The sequence below is a fragment of the Ptychodera flava genome, chromosome 16, assembly GCF_041260155.1.
Source record: "Ptychodera flava strain L36383 chromosome 16, AS_Pfla_20210202, whole genome shotgun sequence".
Taxonomy (NCBI): Eukaryota; Metazoa; Hemichordata; class Enteropneusta; family Ptychoderidae; genus Ptychodera; species Ptychodera flava.
In genome coordinates this window covers 26,133,186-26,151,061 of record NC_091943.1, presented here as the reverse complement: position 1 = coordinate 26,151,061, position 17,876 = coordinate 26,133,186, and the positions used below count along the sequence as shown (strand labels likewise).

The following is a 17,876-nucleotide window of genomic DNA, read 5'->3' as shown; positions in this document are numbered from 1 at the left end:
AGCTGAGATGAATGAACTATTATAGATCTGACTTTTTTCTTGTAAAGGCAGCCATACTATTTCATTCGAGGGGGATATGGCGTCCAAGTAATGACGTCATCGATTGAGCTCATTTTCATTCGGCAATCAACATGGAAGGTTTCAAGAAATTTACACAGGACGCTGGTACGCTTTTCAACCGTGCCAAACAGGTAAAACTGCTTTCCTAAATTTTACTACAAAATTTTAATGAATTATCTACCTTTCCATCCACAATTTGTCATTTTGTTACGTTTTAGACGCTGATGATTTTACAAAATATATGCAGGACTGGGTTCGTTCGGTACGCTGCCGTTGACAGCCAATTTTCTGGCTCGCTTCAGCGATCAACCTGAAATCCCAGCTGTCAAGAAAGATTTCCCTCCGTAATTCCAATGAAAGAAGAATCTATCACTTCTTTCTAAACATCTTGCTCAAATTCTTCTGTGATTTGACTGTAGATTTTAAAATTTACCTGAAAACGGAGAAATCATTTGTCGCCCGTAGGTGATAATATTACCTACTACAGTGGGCGTGGCTTTGCGCCTCTGAATGACGTTACAGTGCCTCACGGATATGCCACATCATAAATGGTTGATCATTCTAAGTGCCAGCGAATAATTCATGTCAGCAAGATCAGATCTTTTATGATCAGTATGTGCGAATGTCCTGGTAGGGTTATGTTGGTCGTGCGCACAGTTTTACTGTAAAAGATGCAATATTTGCTACTGAGTAGTGGTGTTCAATTTTAACTTACAGCTGTATCTTCCCCTTTTCCAAATTGCCATTGCATGTCACGTTGCCCCTCCCCCGACACACACACCAGAAACAAGGACAGACCTTGCCTGTGCACACACTACATACAAATAGGGTAGTCCCCGCCAATACAATACACCCAAGGACAGACAAACGCGATGTGACCTCAGAGTAAGATGAATGAATGACAGCGTGCATCAGCACTGAGAAATCGTCCAGTAAAATGTGTCGTATTGTGAAAGTAAGATTCCACATTTCCCAATTTGCATGGCCATCCGGTTCAAAACAGGAAGCTAGATAATACTTATAAACAGTATCACTCCTCAGATTCAATGCACACATTCAGACATTGTCGAACATCAAGGTTGATGGATGTTATTCTCTTTGCACTGACTGTTCAGATCCAGATTTTGATCAGTGGAAACAAACAACAATTATTACAAGAATTGTAAATAGTAATACAATAAGACTTGCTGCACTGCCAGTCTGGTATACAATTGTTACAGTCAATAATATTGGTATTTAGCTAGAGGAAGTCTCTTGTCTCTCCTTTTTATTTCACATACAGTCTCTAGCCAGTGAACATTCACAAGACCATAGTAACGTATTTTTATAAATGATTTTAGCATGTCCACCATAATTCCAATATGGAGCATTACAGAAGAGTGACATCAATGATTTAGCATGCTGTCTGCCTCAGCGACATTACAGCAATACAGCAAATACGTGTACATGTGTAGCATGACGTCTCCACAAAACAATTTATCGGTAAAAAAAATATATTTGCTTGTCATGTAGAATATGACGTAGATGCATGATGATGTTACTGTTTAACAAAAAAAAGGGAGTAGCCATCAAATTGTCCAGGTATCACCAAGCTGACGCCGTCTCCTTCATTGTTACAATGTTACTGTACATTCACTGACGTAACATAGGATTCCAATAGTTGTTGCAGTATCAATTCCTACATTCACATCACTGATGAATACGTACTACGGTAAAGTAAGGCATTCTCTCAATATTGAAATGATAGATTGTTTTATTTTGATGTTTTTATGACACAGTAAAAGATTCTGTAAATTTGAAAACCTTGAAATAACATAATTGGCAAAATTTTTCCTGAATGGTGATCCATATGTTGTTGTTGTGCACACTGAACTGAAACATATTTTTAATCTTTTGCGAACATTAAAACTGAAGTAGTTTTAAGTGCCTGTACCCAAATACAAGAGTGTATGACCATCCATGCTGTTGATTTAATTTAAAACTGAAGAGAATTTAACATTGCTGATCCATGTGGATGATGCAACAATGGTAGCAGTGATGCTGCCAGGTGAGATGAACCGTTATTCAAAATGAAACGTTACAGAAATAGTTTGGCACTGTAGACAAATCGTGAAAAAGTGCTCACTCTGTTATAATTATATCAGGTTCACTCTGCCAACACCAGTCTTAGTTTGTTGATAACAATACCTTTTTATGAACAATAGTATCGTCACTTACCAATGCCTGATTGAATCTAATCAGGGGATGAGATGGCCATGGTAGCTGTATCTAAAACGTTCTGTTCCGATCAGCACTGAGTGCCACTTAAAGATCTTAGAGATACCTGTTATACCAAAATCAGAGGCCAACATATATTGTCAATAAAAAAATGGTTGCTGGTCTGATTCATACTGTGTTATGTTTCAGCGGTTACACTTTCAGTACTCTAATTTTCAGACGTGTGCTTATGTAGGTTGGCCTTTTGGATTAAAAAATGTATGAAATGAACCATTTACCAAGGGTGTTAATTGTTTATCCAGACGTCATTCTACACACAAATGATACCATAACAGATGCCTTTTTAAAGCACCGACTGGAGATGGTTTAGTAAGAATGGCTAGAATGCTGTTTCTAAACAGATGAGAAAAGAGAAACTCATGGTGTTAGTCTGCCTATTTGATATTTTGATGATACGAGAAAAAACTCAAAAAAGTATTTCTTTTCTGTGCCAAGCTGGGAACAGCTTGACTTTAGTTCCGCTAATCCCTAGTCCAGGGACAAATGGATTAAAGTGGAAGTGCTAGGCAATGATAAATTTTTCAGCTCACATTTGGTATATGTGTATATACCAATGAGAGCTTATTTATATTTACCTATAGGCTTTGCAGATATTTTATGCAGATAACCATTATTGTTTTGAACGGTGAAGGAACTTATAATCAAATTACATATTTGTGCTGAAATTTTGTTTTCAAAAAGCTGTGAGAAGTTGATAATAATGGGCCCCTTGGTCATAATTCCCATCCAAATTGTGGGAAATTTTAAACCAATATTCCATGAAATCGATGTGTCCAGGAAAAAGTCTTTTAGGCCAGTTTTAATGTAACACTACCGGTATTTGTATGACAAAACAGCATGCTTGGTGTACTGTAGGTGTTTGCAAAGTGGTTGGAAACATTCCATTGTACGTGTCGTCAGTGTGCAATAGCTGTTTTCCTGTGGGTTTCCGAAAGTTGAGGTCATCTGTACGTAGCCCAGGAACGGGATTTGGAGTTATTTTCGGAAGTGAACTAATTGTGAAAGCACATTTGATACTATTGTTGAGAGGTTGGTATCGGCGCAGTTGCCATGGCCATTATTCAGGGGCACTTCTTAACTTTGTATGTTGGTTTTTTGTTTGTACATTTTGTAAAGGAGACCTCATATCCTTTCAAGGCAAAGTCCTTTCAGAATACCATTGGTACATGTACAGACATATAAACACTGTTATTAAAAAAAAAAATGGAAAAAGTAGCCGAGATTTTGGCATTCTCGATCACTAACTTAGGGTATCCTACACATGCTTTGTGATGGACAATGGCATCTGTGTAATTGGTGGAAGGTTAAAATGGGGAAAAATATGCACAGCCAAAATTGCTGAAAAAAGATATGCAGTCTTGCTTCTATTGCAAAAACATATCGATGACAGAAAACTCGAAAAAGTGTGGAATTCTAGAAAAAAGCCTGCACATACTGACAAATAATATACCCAGGTAAATTTTGGAGCAAAAGACAATTTCTTGTCCACATTGTGCCTACTACTTCCTTTGGTGTGACTCTCCATCCCTTATAATCTGCTTTCACAGTTTTCAGTCCCTAAGGAATCTAGTACTGCAGTTTTTGCAGTGCATAACCATACAAAATCAGGTACACAGCAATATCTCAGCAAAAGCAACACACAATTCCATTGTCAGCATGTACATGTATGCACATGTCCACTTTTGAAGCTTTCAAAGTGGCTCAGATAACTTTGTTGTATTGTTGATGAGCTCAAAAATGTGCATACATAATGCATTCAAAGCTTCGGGAAGTGGAACCACAGGTGATAATAACAAATCATCAAAACTTGCCGCTGTTGTTTGTCCCTTTTATATAATTAATCTATGCACAACTTGGTCCCTTGCCATTGTTGAAATGCAGATTACCCTATTACTTAGGTCAAAATAAAACAAAACTGTGTACTTCAACCCTATATGCTAAATAGGAGTGAAAGGAATCTACAAAATGTGGTTGATTAACATAATCATACATAATTTTTTTCAAATTTGAAAATAATTTTCCTTTTTTATTTATACATCAGTGAAATTTCTAATTTGGTTGGTTAAGCTAGGAAGCACACATATCTTTTTGTCCTTACTCAAGCACAAGATTTGTTCAGATTGAAATGCCATTGTGGATGTCAAAAATGTTATCAAGACGCGGCAGGGAAAAGTTTGTGACTACAGTTTCTAATCAGGATATTTGTCACAGACTCAATCGCACACCGACCTTAAACATCAGCAGGAGCTTGTATTGATATGCTATGTACAAAAGCACTCTATTACTCTCTACCAGCTTGCTATGTAATTCGTTTGATTAATGTTTCAAATGAAGAAAATATACTATTCAAAATTTCTCATGGAAAGGAAACAAGTGGGACCTTATTGGAGGTCATCCAGGCTATGACTCATGGTTATGTAATGAATTGTAAATTTAATATTCAGCTATTCGGTAACACCCCTGCAAAGGGAGACAGCTGCTGTGTAACAAAGTGTAAAGGCTTTCTAATAATATGTGTTTTTAACCTGGTCAGAATCTAAATGCCAATTTGGCCACACAGAAATATTGCCTGATTGACAGTCTCTCATGGTTTACAAATATTGCCACAGAATAACGGGAAATTTATCCGCTCAAAATGCAATAGTGATATTTTTGAAATTCCAATGAAAGTGAAATAAAGCAAACAAGCACTTTGTATGTCCTTTCAAGTTTTATGATATTTGTGCTTCAGAAGTGTTCCTTGTTCCATATTTATTATTATTGTGTCAAAAAGGAAGGGGATTTTCAAAATTGTAGTCAGACACAAAATCATATAATTTCCTCGTTTACCAGCACATGATAAAAATGTTGTGTGTTCATCATTTATAGCCTATGAAGTACTTTCCTCTTAGCTTCTGAACATCAAAGCAGTTCTCAACAGTAGTATCACAAAACGGACTTACTCGCCACTGCGTTTGGTTTCTGTGAAATATAGCAAGAAATGCGGACGTGGCATGTGTTGAAAATAATACTGTCGATATTATGCATGTGACTTCTGTTATCTGTAAATGATACAACCTTTAAAAGCTTTCCTTAGAGGTAATAAAGTGTTTATTATGGTGACAAATTAGATACACTGCCTTCACTCAACGCATAATATGTACACATCAGTTATATGGAAATTTTTCTATCCCTTATCTCTGCTAGTGTGTCGTAAAAGGTTTTTCCAGGGAGTTGCCACTTGACATCACATGATTCTGCACAGGTGAATTGTAATTGTCAAATTAGTGTGTTTAGGCAGTCAGAGCGTTATGATTTGCTCCTGAGGGGGGAGTTAGATAAAAATTCAGCATGATGCCATATGTTCATTCACATCATCCTCATACTCAGCAGTATATTTCTATCATTGTATCAAAAATTCTGTCAAGAATGATGAAATTATCAAGTTTTAAAACAAAGAATTGGAAGATTCAGGAAGATACACATTACGATTATTTGGTTGATCAAAAAACCAGTAACATCTGCATCTAATATTGTCTGAGATATACATAAAATTCCAATACAACTACCAATATGCATTGTTCTATGAGCCTGAAAAAGGAATTTCAAAGGAAAAATTTTGTTAAAAATAGAACACAACTGTTCATAACTTTTGTCTGATAACTTAGTATTCAAGGGAGTTTTTCACAATGCATGGTATGGCACAAACCTTAGTCAGATTTTCTCATAAATAATACCTAAAGTCAAAGAAGAAAACTCTCTTTATGTTAGGAAGCTAGGCTAAAAAGATACTGAACAATCCTACATTAAATTAGAATTATATCTGCCATAGTTTTGTTTCCTAGAATTAGGAACACACCATTGTGATGTACATATATACATGAACTGTATAATCTTTATGACCTTTCCTATTGTGGAACAGCTTTTCCAAATCAACATTATAAAAAGCAATCAGGCTCCCTATCATTGCAGACACAGACACTGCGTGCTCGTAGCATGACAGACAGATTTGCTACAAGATAGCTACCATGATAGATTGTTACAGTTTTATGATTGTACATCTATCAAATATATTAGCAATTTGTGACAACTTCTTATTGCTTTCATCTTAAGCATAGCATTATGGGACGAACACACACACACACACAAACACACACACACACACACACACACACATACACATACACATGTAATGGACTGGAAAATACTGCATGCTATCTACCATTGTCAGTGGGTATTCAGTAGATTGTCATTTTAGCATGTACAGGATGAGCGCTCTAAGCAACCATTTTGTATACAGCCATGTTTAGCAACATTTCATTTTACTAAAAGTGACATCAGGTTACAAAATCCAGAGTGGTGTTTTCTTATATGTTTGTAATGCAAATGAGTTACTTCACTGTTTGACACAGACGACTATTCAGAATACCCAAAGCTTCAATTTGGATGAAAAGAACTGGCCTGTGCAGCGTGAGAGACCCAGAAACATACTTAGACATTCGTTGAATCGATCCTGTTCAAATACAAACCCCTTTGCTGGGTATATCAGGATTGTTGAATATTCTCATAGACAGTAATGAGCATGTTAGTTTTGATATTATGAATTTCTGAAGGCCAAACTGTGCTGTAATGCTGAGATGAAAAGAAATCTCTGATCGTCATGGCCCATTGGTAAAAACAATAATTTGTTAACAGAAAAATTGGTACCTGCCTAACTGACTATCTACTGTACTCCCCCTACCCCCAGCCCCACCCCGACGAGGCGTTGCTTTATGATTGTCTGCTATCTCACATTTCATCAAGTACACACTTCTTTCTCTTGCAGTACACAGAGGAAAAACTTTTGAACGCTGAGAAAACGGAATACGATGCCCATTTTGAAAACTTGCTGCAGCGGGCCGAGAGGACTAGGGTTTGGACAGAAAAAATGGTGGCAAATGTGGAATCAGTCATACAGCCAAACCCAAGTAGGTTGAACTCTTGATTATTTGCTGTCTCTCAAAAAGCCATCTTTGGTTCTGTTGTACTACTGGATTTTAGTACAGTATGAACCGTACATGTGTGTCTTTAGTGACAGAAGTTTCGTTGGTTGTACCGGTATTTGTAGAAATTGCCTGTCTTTTGAATGCTGGTAGCCAATCAGTGGACGCCCTCTGTCCTGTTTTATGTAAGATTTTCAACTTACGATTAACAAACCATGGATAATTAAATCATGTGCATGGCAAACTAAACTTACTGCATTTTGCCTTCATGTATTCCTCACTCCTCCCCTGAACTAAAGTTTGGGAGTGCAACAATCACACCGTGAAATCATAATTTTAATTGCCTCTTTAACATGATGAATTGCTGACGTATTTTGTCGGAAGTTTAAACAGCTGGCATGTTCTTGAACATCAAACGTTTCAAAATGAAATCTTAATGGTGTCGTGCACATAAACGGATTCCACGGTGCAAGCACAGTACTGTGAAACCTGTCTGAAGTGACAACTTTGTGTTACTGAATCTCATGTACATAGGGCTGCACGAACCTAGAATACAAACACCTCTTCAAAGTGAACATTTTCTCTGTCCTTTAAAGCCATATTGTGCCAGACAGTATCACTTCCTCACCTGCAAAGTCAATAAAAAACAGTATTGAGCCAAAACCGTGTGTATTTTCACCCACTTGGCATCACAATATAGCAGGTTTATTCAGTAAAAATTACATCTACAGTATGCAGGTAATCAGGGGCCTTTAAATGTTCAAGTTTTTGTTAAAATGCAACATATCATATGGGACATATTCAGCCCCATTGGTTTTAATCAACTTGACCTGATGGTGACATATGACCTTTGCAGGACAAAGGTTAAAGATACCGCATGGATAGGTTTTACTGTTTAAAGCTACTGTAAATTCGTGTGGGATGATCAAAATGAAGTTCAAATCCCTTCTGCCCCTAAGTGCAGTGAGTTACCGGTATGTTTGTCATATGCCTGTTTTTAATATTGTGTACTGGCATTGTACAAGTATGAAAGTTGCTGAGATTAGTTGATGTAGTGTGTAATGACACGGTACTCCAGGTCAGTGCACTTTGTGAAAGTTTGATTCGATTAATGCAAATTGTGTGACAGGTATTCTGTGCCATATTTTCAGACACTAATTGTAGCAATTGTATTCTGTAACAAAAAATATGTAAGTTGTTGCTTTCCTTTGCTGCAGCATCTGTTTTCACGTTCATTTCAGATGCCAGACTTGAAGACTACGTCATGGAGAAGGTAGATCGCAAGCGTCCCGACCGCGTCACAAATCGCGAGATGCTTGGTCAAGTGTGCGTGGACGCAGGCAATGAGGTGGGACCAGGCACGGCATATGGTGAGCATACCTGACATTATGAATACGCCGGTATAAGTGCTGTGTTACGATGCAATAATGGGAATTGATGAAAATGACAGTACTGTGTTGATGTGCATTGAAAATGGGAGTGATGGACTACAGAGACAGGCGCTTGCTGAGTAGGAGCACATCTCATGTAGGGAGTCATTCGCAGATAGAGATGTTTCTTTTGCAATGATTCTTGAACAGTGCAGTCAAAAACAGTATAACTTCCCATTATTGAATACCACCCAGTGAAATTGTGACTTCAGAATAGATTGCTGTTTCAAAATTAATCGTCCTCACAAAATCAAACGAGGCAGGCTAAAAATGGAGAAGCAGTTTGCAGAACATCATGCATGCTGCTTGCAAAAATTGATTGCTGCTTCACTGCTCTGTATTGTGAAGCAAAAAATTACTAGCCCGAGGGCTTGGTTGAGTGGATTTGCACAAACAGGAGTGAGAATCAACCAGACATACTAATTTCACTGCCCTATGCAATGCAATGCTTGTAGACTGTCTCTGTCCATTTGCAAATCAGTATAAACCCTTTAGACACCGTGATTTGGGCCAAAATCATTGGTATCAATGATGATTAGGTAGCTGGGTACGGAGTGAAAAGGCTAAACAGTACGGTAGAAATTTGTGTTTTTTGTTACACCAAATATCATACCCGTACTTAATGATGTCTGTGTATTTTCAATAGAAAAGTGCCCACAATATCATGTGTTTTGTCTGTCATCATTGGCTATGTTTTTCTCATCAGGTGCTGCGCTGGTGAAATGCGGACAAGTGGAACAAAAACTCGGAGTCACCGAAAAAGAATTCATCTCGGCGTGCATGCACAACTACTTGCAGCCGCTCAAAAATTTCTTGGAGGGTGACATGAAGACAATAAATGTAAGTGAAAGCGGTTGTACAGTACAGTACACCTTGTATGGAGCATGACTTAGTCTGATTGAGTGTGTATGTTCAATTGCTTAATTGATCGCCTGATGCAGAGGGTTCATCAATCAATGTCTTGGGATGTAAACGTCAATATGAGGCCCAAGTGCATCATACTCGAGTCCGGAGGTAAGATGTGTCAGAGACTTAGAAGTGACTATTCAGAAAGTACCGGACAATGTAGTTGCACTACTTTTGATACAATATACTGTATCAATAGACAATATACGGTATACCGCGGGTATATACATGTAAACTATGACGACTTTTATGAATGGCAGTTGTCAGCCAGATTTCCACCAGCCAATCAGTGATCAGTGTCCCCGGCAGCTTATGTTTCACTGTGAAGGATGCTTTGAACCTGTTTTATCCTCAAACTAGGATTCAACACATAAAATGATTGTATATTTTGGGCTATGGAAAGGTAAAAGAAGAAGAAATCAACTTGTTTACCTTTCCTTTGTATTTTATTCATCCATTACAGTAATTTTATATCCTGATTTATGTGTGATCAGATATCAAACATGGCATTTTCTGTAGAACAAGTATTTAAAAAAAACTTACTGTCACACTTATCGGCTACTGCTGTTATCACAACATAGATTAAATCATGTTTCAGCCATTTCTGCATTCAGTAGAATACATGCTGATAAAATCTTAAAGATTGTTATATAACAGTACCTAATGTTGTACAATTTAAAAGTGCATGTGTGTGTGCACGTGACAGGTTAAACAAAATTGTTGTTGTGTCCTATTTTCTGATAACCCTGATATAATCATCAGACTGCAAATACTGAGGAGCCTGCACTCCTTCTCTGCAATGGTCTGGCCAAAACATACTGTAAGCAATGGTGATTGTGGACCTGTTCATGAGGAATTGGTGGTGATCAGGTTAAAATTTCTTTAAATTTCTCTCAGGCCATATAACAGAAAAAGGGATATCCCATAATGCACGTAACTTGACCTTAACAACTATGTCGACCAGCAGCTTGCATGATGATGGTACCCTGTATTTTAATGTGACCTTTTAAGATTAATTTCTTGGTGGCCCGGGGGCATTTGAGGGAAAAACGAAACACAGAATGGGATTGAAACGTTCGAGTTTAATGTTTGTTTAACACTGATGGCCTTTCGAAGTGATACATTGATACGGTTTTGTACCTTTTCACCATACATGTAAATTAAAGCCTAGTAAAAATGCATGGTTGGCAAGCAGCTTACTAGAGACATATTATGGTCTATTTGTTCATAAACAAACTACCTGCAGACTCGTAAAATACACGGGTTTCATAAAGAAGCAAACATATTGCTCACTACATTGAATAGGCACTGATGGCAAAACCAATATGTCTGCCAGTAATTCTGCGTTCCTATTTAAAATGTATGAAAATAGAAATACAACTACAATTCAGCGTTCACATCTATTTTTTTTAAGTGTTTAAATATGTGATTACATATCAAATTTAAAGTAAATATTAAATAAGGGCCTCGCTCATTTGTTGTGTCAGTAAATTATGTATAAAATTTTGGCAAATGCAAAAAAATGTACACATTTGTGTAATTATTGAGATAATTGGTAGAACATTTACGGTAAATACATGTAGCATGCTTCTATTCAAGTTCCAAGGGCAGCCCCTGTAATACTGGTTGTCAGTTTCTGTGTGAAGGGAAAACACCCATTTTCTTCACAAAGGTTGCAATAAAGTCATGCTGTATGTAAAGACTGAAATTTTTACGGTTTGAACCATGCATGCAAAAAGTATGCTGTAACTGTTTCGATCAAAAATGTCTGGAAAATAGCTAAGTCAGTCTGATAATGAGCAAGCATTTGCTACCAAAAGATCAGTTCTGTACACAAGACTACAGGATCTGTTACATATAGGTTTCACTGACATCTCTTGCTTGGTTTCTACCTATACTAATTATACATGTATGCGTCCACTTCCAAAATTATGACTACCAGTACTGGATTCTGTGGTTGTCTTTATTGCTGAAATGTGTACACTGCAAAAAGATCACATCTACGGTATATCTGAAAAGTCTAGTCAAGTCATCACCCTACCGCAGTCAACCTTTTTCACCCCTATCTTGACATGCACAGTTGAATCTCTCATATTTTTAACCATATAATGCACCATCACATTCCAAAATAACAGTGATCTTCGTCAATCATTTTGTAATTTTCCTTCACCCTGAATGATGCTTTATAAGATTTCGCTTCCGGCAATCAAAAAGAACTCCTTTCCCTTTCAAGATTTTGTTTCAGGAGATTGAAAATGCGTACCACTTCACTCACATCCAAACACTATCCACCGCACATCTGATGATACCAGTAAAATGTGCTGGTAGGGAAATTCAAATTTAGTCCTCCCTGTGGCATATTGTTGTTGTTTACTTAGTGTAGGTGCATACCTGTAGGCTGTACACTAAAAGTGTTTACTCTCCTGCAGGGACAGCAGCCAGCATCCAATATTTTTAGAAATTCTTTTGTGAGAATCTTGCCATATAGGTTAACATGACTCAGATTAGATGTACACATATGCCAATATTATTATGGAGAACCCTTCATGATAATAATGTGACATATAAAAGATTGCAAATTAGTGTTTTTTATCCACAAGATAAAATTGTTTTAATATCAGAGCGGTCATTTAACTTTGTCCAGACCGGTCATGGAATTCTTGCTCAACAAAATAAAATTAATTTGATATCAGAGCTCTTCATCTAATATTTGCTCATTCTACTTTTATGGTGTCCAAGAATTTCTTTTAAATATTATTGATAACAAAAATTCTGTCATTGTAATACCAATAAAATAATACTAATACCAACAACTTGTAGAATTTGAAAAAATAATGTCAAGTATCATCATGTTATGGTTGGGTTTAGGTAAAGTGCATTGCCAGGGATGTATTGTGGCAGATTCTTTCAAAAGAGGCTTTCAAAATTTTGAATTGCCTGTGGCATGTGTGAATCAATTCATTATAATGGCAAGGTTTTGTAAAATAATGTAAATCTGTAAATTCTGCAGAATGTAAATTGTAAAGATATCATGTCAGGGTTGAAATGTTTGTCAGGACTCAGTCGTAGATGTGATAATTGTTATTACTGCAATAAAAAAAAGCCACCACTGATGGATTTTTTTTTCATAATATGCTTTCAGTTATTGTACACAAAAGATGAATTTCCAGGGGTTGAAATGGTATGGGGCCTTCCCATATGGTGCTTGTGTGTTAGATTATATGGAATGCATTATAATGCCTGCCAACTGTTGCAGAAATCATGTGATGCACCAGTGTACTTAAGGCAGCATGCACCTCATATTTTTCAGACACAAATTTTACAGTGCTTTTCAGATCTACTGCTTGTGTGAATCCATTTTGAAGTCGGAGGCCTAAATGAAATTTCAACCCCTTGTTTCTTTTTAATTTAATTCAAAATTTCACGTTTTCTCCATTGCATTAACACATTGCAATTTCAGACATTGGTAAATTTTAGTCAATTTAATTCTCAAAATCAAACTCGCTGCTGCTGAATTTTATTCTTGATTAGGAAAGAAATTGGCGCAAAGTTTACATCAAGATATTTTTAGTAGACAGTTAAATTGACGTTTTCGAGGTGCGTATTACCTGGACATTTCATGACACATTCACTGAGAACAAGAAAATAGGAAAGTCATTTAGACTCTGGAGTTTCAATTATAAAAGCTATTTAATGGAAAATTAAATTCCACATGCCTCTGTTCCTTCATCACGTAATCCACGAGAGACTGACAGTTGCTTTTTATAAATACCTCACTTTCCAAGAAATCAGTTATTTCATGAAAATCAAATTAATCTTTGATGCATCTGATGATGAAAATCAAATTAATCTTTGATGCATCTGATGATAACTACTGTACCCCAGCATGGATTTATCCCATGTTTGGCCACTGTTTACTTCCAAATTTGGCACATTTTTGTAGCAAAACTGAATGTGCTCCAGTTTTTTGTGTGCCTCGCCTATAAAGTGAATTATACATTAATACTGGCCAAACGTGTTTTTAGGCATTACACAACATTTACACAAAATATGACAATATTTGATGTATGAACTTTGAGAAAAAGTCATGCATATTACTTTAAAGAGTTTCTTTAGGAATACAACAGGAAGATTATACCCTGTCCTTGTAGCTGAGCAGTGGCCTGAGATTTAATGTCAACATCAATCATATCGCAATCAGTAAGAAGATTAGCTGGGCTGGTTATTTTCATGAAAATTTATCAGTGATGTAGTTATTGTTAACATATCAAACAGCTGAGTGATTTAATATTTTATGCTTTTTTATAGATCTATCATTTTATCTCAGACCAATAAATGAATCTGTATACAGGGCAGCTGTATTTGAGCAACTTTCCCAGATGACTTTCGTAGAATTCTATTTTTGCTAGAATAAATGTATTTGCAAGACAGCACCTTTTTTCAAATACCTGAGACCATTATCCGAAATTTACTGAATTCGGTCGCTCACTAATCAATGTGTTTGTGAAAATTGTTGTCCTCAGGTTGTGTGAAATCAAGTGAAAAAGATATATTTTAAGAAATTTCAATGCATTGTTACGAGATTGCAAAGATTGTATCGGCTTGTATAAAATAATGTCTGTTCAGACTTCTTGTTTACTGTAGTGCCGAAGCAAATGTCGATATGCTGTGAAATTATTGAATTGAACTGCAAATTTTTCACTATGTAGATCGAATAAATTGTGCCCCAGAGTTCATCGTTGTTACAAAACATGTCAGGAAGACATACATTATCTGTGAAACTATCGATTCATTTTGCAATTTGCTGGCATATCTTTTTCTCGGTGCTCTGCGGGAAACTGTGAAAATTGGTTCATAATGACACTGTGAAAGACGTCTTGAACATGGTTGTCATGGTGTTCCTTCCCCTAGCAACGAGTGAATGAACTACTCATTCCGATATTCACTCCCAACGGCATTTTTCCTGTTATGCAACGCAAATTTGTCAAGGGGGAAAACAACGTTGTCATAGAAACAGCAATTTCTTCTGATGTGCTGAAAGAAGAAAAAACCAAATAAATGCTAGAGCGATGATACTTTGCTATTAAAGAATAGAGTATGAACCAATACATTGATGCTGTCTATGATGTAAACAAATTTTCCAGCAGCACGGAAAGTTGCTGATCAAACAACTCCTGATCAAATTATCATATAATATGTAGCCCATTGTTTAATGGTAGTGTCATTAAAATTAAGCAAAAAAGGAGAAATTGCAGATATTAAAAAAATACAAAATTTGAACATCAATGATCGTCTTAATCTGAGAAAAGGTGATTCTTCAATGAAACAATTATTTGATCAGGTGAAATTGACACGTTGTAAGCTTAACTGTGAAATTACTGTTTCCATATTGCATTTCAAATATTATGATTAGCAACACATGTAGAAAATAAATGTGAAGAGGGCTCTGTGTTGAATATGGTGATCTGCCATCAGACGTCATCGCTTAGCCAACGTGGGTGGTATTTGATCACCGAGCTGCAATTTAATATAGTACTCAGCTAAACATATATTCAATATTCAAATAGGAATTGTGGACGTTTTCGTCGTGTATTCTGTAGCCATATGCTTGCAATTTGCTGTCTTCACTGGCATTTTGTTCAGCCACTTTATTGAAAATTGCAGAGATATTTGAAGGGTTTGTGTGTTGAGGCTGCCATTCTGCTGTGAGGATGAACTTTTATTGTGTGCTTGTAACGATGGAGTTGCTATTCTCCTGTTGATGGAGTGACGTAGCATGCATTGTACATATATCCAATATTTATGATATTCAGTAGGAGGCCATCATTGGCTACTTGTGAAAAGGTGATTGGCAAATAATATATGACAAAAGTCATCACACATATTCCCAAATTCAGAGTGAAAATTTGTTCATGTACGTACACTGGCATTGTATAGGTCATAAAGACAAGCATTTTTCTGCATTCTGAATAAAAAAAAGAAATTTGACACTGTACGTGTCTGTTCTCATGATTTCCAGTATCACTTGAACAGGTAGATTCTGAAATGTTACAGTCCACATCGTCTTGACAACACCATACCAACTGCAAAAAAAATATTTATCATTTTTCTTTGTTTAAGAACACCATATTCACTGTGACGGTCTCAGTTTCGGTTTTGGGTATACATGTAGTTTATTCTGCAGTTATTGCATTTGAAAAATTATGATATATAATGTCTGAACCCGGAGGGAAATGACATGACAAGTATACATGTATCAAGTAAAATTCATTAGATCAGTTATTATAAACTTTATGAAAAATGCTATCACAGATGCTTAGAATAGTTTCAGCGGGGTCTAGTCGACCAGAAAAGATTAATAATTTTTGCCTTGATAATTTGCTGTTTGCAGTTAATTGGTATCTTCAAAACTTGAGACAGGTTGGTTGATTGATTTTTTTTTAATTAACTCTAGAAAAAAAATTAGCTTTCAGTTTGTCTACAATTTACAGGTGATGAGTGGCACTTCAACAGCTACCTTTTCATCGCATCACCTTGCCAACTTGTTTTCACCAATCTTAAATAGAAGCTTGCATAACCTTTTATACCCTCATTATATTAATGTTTCACTCCACCCTGCTCATCTATTATAGCAGGGTAGCATGGAGGATGGGATTGCAAAATGTGGGAATGGCTACTGTGTGTATACTGGCTACTAGCCCTGTGTGTAATTAATCTCACCTGTCAGGGGCAGGGGTCGGCATATCTGCTGGTATTATTGTGGGTTTTGGTTACTGTATCCAGGGAACCGTATGAGTCACAGTAATGTGGTCGTCCTCACCGTTGATTTGTAGCTGTGCGGTAATGGTGCCATACACTACCACTTGTATACAATGTATCTGGTGCCTCAGACGCTGTCCTAGAATGGACAAAAATGCACCACACACACCTCAGAATGAGCCCATCCTGGGATATTTTTGGTTCATGTCCATGTACCATTAAAAGAACTGTGTACAGTTTATCATTGTGGGATTGTTCGTGACATTCAAATGTCTATGTGCATGTATTTCAAAAAGGCAAGGGTTCATCAATTTCTGGTGCAGGTGGGTATTAAATTTCGAAGTCATCCACCCTTCCAATCTTTTGATTTATGTTGAATGTTTTATGATTCTATAATCCGGGATTAAAGATGATTGCAATGTCTGATTGGATTATATGGCACAGAGCCAGTACCGGTGAGCTAGTAAATAGCTCTGCCTGCAGCAGTGACTATCTTTGCTTCCTGGTACCTGTATGTAATCCCAGGTATGGGATACATGTATGTGTGGAATTGGATTCCGTATGCTGAATTTCACACTGCTTGCATATCTCAGTGACGTTGAACCAGTATGGTACATTTTCGACTATCAGAAAGAAAATCAGCCATTCCATTTTTTTCACCAATTTTAGTGTTTTAGTGGAATTGCACTGCATTTTCAATTGACTTAAAACAAGCTTTAACTGTAATTAACCTAACATCATAAGTACACATACTGTAGTGTACTTTACCATTTTTAGTGCATATTATTCAAACTGTCCGGCATATTTTTGTCATTGCAACCTGTACTGACTTCTGGTAATCTGTTGAATGGTTAGATCATTATGTCTATAAAATTTTGTTATGCATTAAGTGTCTGCAACAGTTACACTTAAAGTACGTCAGTACACAGAGACATATTCTTGCTCTTACTCTTTTATATAAATTTTATCCAAATGACCAAGCCAAATTATTTGCATAATGAAGAATTTAAAATCAAAACTGTATCATCACTCTCAGCTAGAACCTAAGTTTTTAAGATTTTCATTTTAAACAAATCAGAAATCATTTGTCATGAATTTTCTTGAATTCACTAGTATTCAAACTCACATGAGAAACGAGATCATTGGCGTAAAATTTTCCATGTGTGTATATGTCCATAGATATTCTCGTAAAAAGGAATTGTTCCGAACATTTCAAAAATATTTCCTCATTTTAATGCAGCTATAGCGTACAAAATTTTTGTACATTTTTTTTTTACATTTTGTGTGATGGATGTACTCTGTAGTCATTTTTGTGATTAAAAAATTCAAATTTTTTTTAGGTGCAAAATACATACCAGTACACTAGCATCAACACTGCTGTGAGAATACAATAATTGCTTTCCAGTGACTCTCAGAATCAGACTAAATATGTCATCTAAAAAACTAATGTGAAGATACATGTATGCTTTATTCCGAGTATGCC

The 17,876-nt window shown here is 36.4% G+C and overlaps 1 protein-coding gene across 5 annotated transcripts in view; it reads left to right on the top strand.

The window, feature by feature from the left end:
• The first annotated feature begins 12 nt into the window (after positions 1 to 12).
• LOC139114426 (endophilin-B1-like) overlaps positions 13 to 17,876 on the top strand; it is a 33,945-nt gene continuing 16,081 nt past the window's right edge. For 3 of the 5 annotated variants that reach the window (XM_070676152.1, XM_070676150.1, XM_070676155.1), the window contains exons 1-4: positions 13 to 191; positions 7,142 to 7,283; positions 8,516 to 8,668; positions 9,435 to 9,568. In XM_070676152.1, the coding sequence (XP_070532253.1) occupies positions 132 to 191; positions 7,142 to 7,283; positions 8,516 to 8,668; positions 9,435 to 9,568 (489 nt within the window). In that variant the 5' untranslated portion in view covers positions 13 to 131. The remainder of the gene's footprint in view (positions 192 to 7,141; positions 7,284 to 8,515; positions 8,669 to 9,434; positions 9,569 to 17,876) is intronic. The other 2 variants (XM_070676153.1, XM_070676151.1) reach the window with 1 other exon arrangement.